This window comes from Amaranthus tricolor, chromosome 16, assembly GCF_026212465.1.
Source record: "Amaranthus tricolor cultivar Red isolate AtriRed21 chromosome 16, ASM2621246v1, whole genome shotgun sequence".
NCBI classification, from domain to species: Eukaryota; Viridiplantae; Streptophyta; class Magnoliopsida; order Caryophyllales; family Amaranthaceae; genus Amaranthus; species Amaranthus tricolor.
Window position 1 is genome coordinate 21,789,718 of NC_080062.1, and position 7,540 is coordinate 21,797,257.

Here is a 7,540-nt window from a genome sequence, read left to right on the forward strand (position 1 = left end):
AATTTAGTTTTATACTGTACTACATTAGCTTTATTTTATTTTTGTTCACTTTCGTAGCTTTATAAATATACATTATATGGCTTCCCCGAAAATAATTCATACCAAATAAGCATTTATTCAATCTAATAGTTTAAATCTTAAGTAAAATCTTTTAAGTATTAACGAAATGTCAAACGCCAAATTTGTTGATAAATTTTTAATAATCTTAGTTTAAAACGATAAACAAGGATGTTAAAATCGTAAGTGTTACAATTCATAGGTTTTGTGTATGTTGTTTATATTGTAGGTTTTTCCTTTGTAGTGACCTCATATGCCATGTATACTAGACTCATTAGGATGATGATGATAGCAACATTTTATGATTAAGACAATGATATTGTTCTTGATATATACTCCCTCTCTCCCGCTCAATATGCGTCATTTATCATTTCAGTTCGTCGTATTTAATTTGCATCATTTATTTTTGAACAACAGCCTACCACTTTTTTTTTTTTTTTTTAATCTTATACATTTTAACTCTTCATTTATTTATCCACCCAATTTATTCTCTCTTTTTATTTATTACCATTATTCACTAAAAAAACTCACTTTCTCTTTGATTCAATTATTAGAGAGTATTTATTTTTCTGATTAAAGATCAAATTCATATTGGAGAATATTCAAGGGTACCAGAGGCATATCCTACCTACCCCTTTAGTATAGAAACGGCTAAGCATATTCACAAGATCAAAAAACAAGTGCCCATTTCAATAGAAGCCAAAAATAACGTATGGCCTGAAACTTGCATCTATTTTATTTAGGCAGCAATTTGTACATATAACAAGATTTTATTATTTTACTTGTGTTCATCAACAAAACTTCAAAAACAGGTGTACTACCAACCATCTCTTCTGTACAACTGAATAACTTCTGGGCTCCTAAACCGAAAATTGTAAACAATGCACAATAGCAGCACGAGAAGGCCGATGACAATGCTTTTCAATACCCTATCACACTTGATGAATTCAAATTCATCATTCGGGTAACCAGAATGTGAAGACCGAACATTCTCGACCTCATATTCTATACTAGGACCAACCATATTGTTTGCTTTACCGATGATTTTTAAACATTTTGGACATGAGCAGTCGCCACCAAGGAAAGGTGGAAGAGTTTCAAGAAGCTCTGTCAAAACCTCTTTGTAATCCTCCCCCAAAATCTGAAGTTTTCGCCTGGTTCCGGGTCTCAACACCTGGTAAGAGCACAATACAGAAGTTTTCTTATCATGGGGACATGGTAGCAAGCTGGGACTAAACTACAGATCGACATATGATTCCGAGCGAAGTTACTGCTCGATACTAAGCCCAAATACAAGAGCATTAATTTTTGGTCTACCTTATACAAACAGATGCTATAATTATCAGTTTTCAAGACAGACAGTCCAAATAATCGAAGTACCCAATGCAGTAAACAAAGATCCCTCATAGGACAGCATAAAAAAGAAGCATATGCCGAATACAACTCACTCTTGCAACGGCAAAGGGCGAGCTTCAGCAAAATCTTTCGTTAAAAATGTACATAGGTCAATGCCCTTCTGATCTAAGATCTAGAAGCGGAAGGTATGAGGTAATCGGTGATCCCCATATCTCATTTGGTTGCAACTTTAACTTGTCATTAAATCGAAAATACATTAGCATGTTGGATAAGTATTTAATATAAGTGTAGTTTTTTGATCTTTTCTTTATATGTCAATGTGGAGTAATGAGTTGAGAATTAAGTTTTTCACTTAAATCTCAGGACTCGTACTGCTTAATTTTCCAATCACATAAATAGCAAATGTTTTCATTTTTAAACAACATTTTTTGACCCCGATGCCATTAAAATGGCTCCCATCTATGGGGGTTTGTGGGACGGATATACACAACCTTACCCTTGTTAGTGATAACAAATAGATTGTTTTCATTGACCTTTGGAAGCAAACACCACCACAACTTTACATATATACAAAAGTCACATGATATAATGAGTCATTTTAATATATTCCATTAAAATCCAAAACCAGAGAACTATGAATCTTTGGCCCCATCAAAATAGAAGACGCTTATTTTATAATAGCACAAAAATATAAAGTTGTTCTCTCCCCTCTCTCAGAATCCTCAAAGAAGATCAGTATACACCGGAAGAAGATTTTACGAATACATATTCCCTCAATATCCTAGAATTTTGTGAGTTACACCTAAATGCAGAAAGGTTTTCTTACCTAGAACAAATATAGATTTTAATAAACTACAAAGTGTGGTATAAAACCACAACCATATATACATCAACCAGGCGAGAGGAAATAAACCATTGAATGCAACCTGAACAACTCACCTGAAATAGAGTTCGCGCAATCACACGAGCAATGGAAGGCAATCGTACAACATATAAAGCAGCAAGGCGATTTGGGTAATGGTCTTGCAAAAGGATCGCACAGGATCTCATTGAGTGCAAAGGAAAACCAAATGGGCTCAATCCTTCACAGTCCATTAGCACTGTGACTAATGGATCTTCTGCCTTGACTAGATGGAGAATCCCATACTCTATCTGAGAAACTATTCAAAAAAAGAGTTGGTAATCTGATTTCACAAATTAGCAAGAAATAAAAAAAGAAAAAAAAGTATGTTGGTGTATGGCAGGTATCAATTCAGAACAATTTTGGATGTTCTAGAAAAAAAAATCAAAACATTTGTAGTATATAGGCTATAAATTTTTCCATATAAACTAAAAATAGGCCAGCGTTACAGGAGATAATCTCAGCAGAAATAGGCATCATGAATACATTTGAAGTTGCAACCTATAGGCTACAAATTTTGGCTTAGATATGACTGCAATACAGGTCTGCAGTTAAGTCTCGAAAATACAATTCTTAAAACATGGGAAACAAGTGCACTGTCTTAAATTACAATTTTAACAATATTTAAAAAGATAGATTTTAAATTTGGACTTCCATAACATAAATTGAGCCTATTTTATATGTCAACTATGCATATTTGACTTTTACACTTAGAGACTCAATATTTTGCCAAAAGTCTCACTTCACTAATGGCTGGAGGATAAAAAGGAAGGAAAACTTTCCTTAAGAAACGAGGAAAATTTAATTCTAAAGGTTGGTTCATCTTTCAAAGGTTCCACCTTTCACTATCTTTGAAGATCCTACCTTTGCACCACTTTTTATCCTATAGGACTTGCTAGTTTCATTGGCGTACTGTAGAAGGTGATTCCAAAAAAAAAAAAGAAAAGAACATGTCTCAATATAGTTGATTTTTATTTTTTATTCAAAAAAACCTAAAAAGTTTCTCCCCCGCCACCCCCATTACGCAATATTAGAAATGTAAAAAGAAAATGTAAAATCTATACACTTCCCTGATCAGAAACAATACTGTCCTCCACCAAAACAAATAAAATAGAAGTAAACGAAAGAATGATATGCCCTCAAACAATCCCTTGACAAAAATCTCAAGCCAAAGAGCATTATAAAAGTAACTTCCTCCTACTAAGTAATGAGTGTCATTGTTGTGGTGGGTGTGGCAACTAAGAAGTAATAATAACAGTAAGCATCATTTTTATTCTATACAAGACATGAATGAGTCCCCTGTTCTACAATCTTACTATTCTATATCATTCATATAGCCTTTGTGCCACCACAAGGACCACAACTGTGATTCTTTTCTTCATCAGCCTGTTGAGTACTTGTTGTATCCCTTCCCCTGAACCCACACCACCATCTCCCTCACCCCCACCCCCTCCCCCCTCAAAATTTCAATAGCTCCCCTGAACACTGACCACCGGTAAACCCATCCCTTTCCTCAAAAATTTAACAGCAAACAAAATCCACTATTAAACACATCCTCATCTCCCTCACACCATCAGTTCGATTATTAATCAAATACGTTGGAAGGAATCAATTAAGCAACTATGCCGCTGTTGTCTATAGGAGAGTATAGAAGACGTCAAACCTTTGGACTTCTTCAAGATTATAAACTAGCCTGAAGATTCCTCATTTTTCAACAGCTATGGTTTCAGGTTAGTTTAGTGGAGTATTTCTATTGAATATCGACCATTGGTCGGAAAGCTTTCATAAACAACCGTTACGCTCTTTCTATAAACCTGATTTTGTTGGCTTTGGCATAAACAATTTGTTACGAAAGATGTTTAAGGTCATTAAGCCCCTTAGAAGAAAAAGTAATGCAAAGGTCATTAAGTTTTCGTAAAAACAATAGCCAAAAGCCTCACTTCTCATGTTTATCAACCAGTCAAAGAATAAATCACACACACACAACGAAAAAACAATTTAAACCTGTCATAATAACTTAGAAGGAAATAAGGAAGGAAAATTTTGCTTTAATAACAATCCATCTCAATTAAGAAAAGTTTCCTTCACGTCAAAGTAGATTCTCAATTATGAACAGAACTCAGCAAATGTGACTTCAATGATAGAAAGAAAACATTTTTTCCTCACACAATAATATTCATCATAGTATTTTGAACACTTACCAACTACTTCAGGTAACCGAGATTTCTCCTCAGAAACTGTATTGAAGCAAGCAGATTGGACCCGAATGATTAAGCATGGGCGCCGCTTTGCATCAAATCCATGCCAAAACACCATTTCTGACCAGTCCTCAAGCTCTTGCACTGACATAAACCTAAAACTTTGTCTCCATTTAATTGTTCTCTTGACTGAAGATAAGAAACTTGAAAATTCACCATTTGTAACATGATAAAATCTACGAAGATCATCATCAGTAATCCTGCAGAAAGGTGATATTGAATGCGTTAAACATTAATGTAAAATATGCCACGTCTAAATAGCTTTTATAAAAAGACAAGGAAATGAGAGCTTAAAACCAAGACGAACTTCAGAATGACTAGAACAGAATATCATACCCCTGTGGAAAAACCAAATACAGATAGATTTTGGAAATTCACATTCTTCTTCAAGGATAATTTAAATTAGAAACAGCTAAAAAACAAGAGAATATATACTCAAAAAGTAAACTCATGGCGAATAGTGACCAAACCCGAACAGCTCATAGTGTGCTCCAAGGCATAACCAGTTATCTGAATTAAGCCAAGAATAGCTACCAAGCCATAAAGAATCGTGAACAAAGCCAATATAATTATGGAATACCTCTCTGGTAGAACAATTCCCTCCTTCTCTAGCTCACCAAACAGTTGCAACATCCACGTTTCTGGGGTTCGAATTTCAGTCCCTTCACTGCCAGGTCCACAAAAGAAAATCAAGAATGTAATGAGTTTGTCATTCAACAAAAATACCAGCGTACATCCTTCCTTAGGCAAGGCCTTGGAAAATCAAAAACTACAAAGCGTTACTCCTACAAATCAACACTTAGATTACATCACAGACTAAAATTGCATATCCTGTGGATAGTCAAGAGACAGACACATCAACATGGCATATAAAGGTAGATAGTTTGGTTCGGATGATGAATCTCAATTCCATATAAATGTTCTAGTTTTGATCATTTGATCGTTGCTTCTTGCAGCAACAGAAACTTATGACCTAGAGCTGATCCCTAGATATTATCAAAATACAACAAAGTAGTCTCATTGAGGACCATTGAGATGTGTGGTGCTGTGCAAAGAGAGGAACATAAAGTACATAATCACATATTTGACAAAAATCAAAAACATGCATCAGAAATGATTCGAGAATAACTTCTATAGTGATCACCTTGATACTGATGTTATGTTAGCTGAGGTGTCGGGTTGTGGATCAGTCCTTAGCTGAGAAGCAGAAGAAGTTTCTGAATTTTCTTCAACATCATCAGATCGATTTGAAAGAGACGTCCCAACCGATATAAGTAAAAGTGGTCTAGACAACGCCTATAACCAAGCAACATGTTTGTACAAAAACAAAACCAAAATCAAAATTTAAGAACAAAAAGCAACTATAGCCTGAAAAGATGTTCTTTGAATAGAGCTCATTCCACTGTCTTCTCCCTCTGACATTCAGTTATTACTACTCCTTTGTTTTGTTTACTATTATTCCTCACAAATTCCCTTCTATCTAAGAAAAAAGAAATTAAGATCATATACTTCTAAGATTGGCTATTGCCATTTTTTGTAAAACATAAACTAATGCCAAGCTATATACCCAAAAAAAACACGAATCAAGAATGTATGCACAGGCATTATAAAAGTAGAGGACCAACCTGCATGAAATTAATCAAGCCTCTAAAAAAGCCCCATTTCTGAATCCACTTAAATGGGGGTAAACAAATAAACTGCAAAGCCTGGAGACTGCTCCAGAAGAATGGACAGTAAGCCTTTGAGAACCTCCTTACGGCTTCTAAAACAGCTACTTTCAGCATAAAAAGACCAACTTCAGAGATAGTACCTCTACCCCATATGCTTTGTTCCACATCAACAATGCGTTTCAAAGCTTTGATGGGAAATCGTTTCGGCATAGAAGCAACTAAACATTTATTTGGCTGATTTTTTCCACTAACTATAACACCCTTGAGCTCCTTGCTATCATCAGGAACACGCAAAGAATCTGCCATTAACACACTCGCCCCCTCAAGAGGTAAAATTACTAAAAAGATAGCGATAGTGCATAAGTGCCCTTAATGAAATACTCATTACCAAGGCAGGTGCGAATCATAAACTCAAACCCTGATGGAAATGTAAAATTATTGAGCAGAAACTGCCACAAACAAGACAAGGAACAACAACAAATGTGAGAACTGAGAAGAGAACATAACTCTTTCTATTAATAGAAACCAAGCAGCAATTCAATCCCTAATAAGTACATAATTTAACAATCAGCTCCCAAATAGTGGGAAAGGGAAATCAGAAAAGTATTGACTTAAAGAATGTCATATAAGGACAAATCCATCAAAATTGGATAAAAAGATTCATCATAATGACAAATCAAATATTTCAACTGATTTCTCAACATTTTTATAAAAAGAAAATACACGAAGATAACATACATGAATTGATACAACAAATATAAGAAAAAAGAGTAAAATTGGGGGAAATTAAAGAAAAGTATGTATAATAAAGAGAATTAATGAGAAAGAAAGGAATTAAGAGAATAATAGTAGTAATTAAGCAATGAATGGGAATAAAAACTAACCAGAATCACACGACAACAAGAAATGATTAGAAATTATTAGAAGAATTAAAAAAGAGAAATTTGTGAAAATGGAGAATGCTGTGTTGAATGTTGAAAGAGAGAAATGGAGAAGGAGCGAGAAGAGTTGAATACGGCACGTGCGTCTTGAGGCTTGTTTCGCGTGCCAACGCGCCAACGCCAACGACCAAACCAATTGTTGTGTTCATTGTCTCGAGAACTGTAATAAATTAGAGTAGTCCTCTTTAGGTTAACATATTGTCTTCAAAATAAACTCGATAATTTATAATTTATCAGATTTTATAATTGAATATGATTTGACCCGACTTTAAAAATAATTTATAATTATGTGAAAATAATCTGGACACAAAATATAAATTTAAATCGACCCGAAACATCTAACCTGAAATCAATCCA

The 7,540-nt window shown here is 34.5% G+C and overlaps 1 protein-coding gene across 1 annotated transcript; it reads right to left on the minus strand.

Annotated features, from left to right (window-relative positions):
• Positions 1-427: 427 nt before the first annotated feature.
• LOC130802756 (uncharacterized) lies at positions 428-7,322 on the minus strand. The gene is made up of 7 exons (XM_057666813.1): positions 7,127-7,322; positions 6,198-6,691; positions 5,717-5,868; positions 5,153-5,239; positions 4,516-4,772; positions 2,353-2,573; positions 428-1,231 (listed from the first exon to the last, which is right to left on the minus strand). The coding sequence occupies exons 2-7, from the start codon at positions 6,546-6,548 to the stop codon at positions 875-877; spliced, it is 1,425 nt and encodes a 474-aa protein (XP_057522796.1). The 5' UTR covers positions 6,549-6,691; positions 7,127-7,322; the 3' UTR covers positions 428-874.
• Between the last annotated feature and the right edge of the window lie 218 nt (positions 7,323-7,540).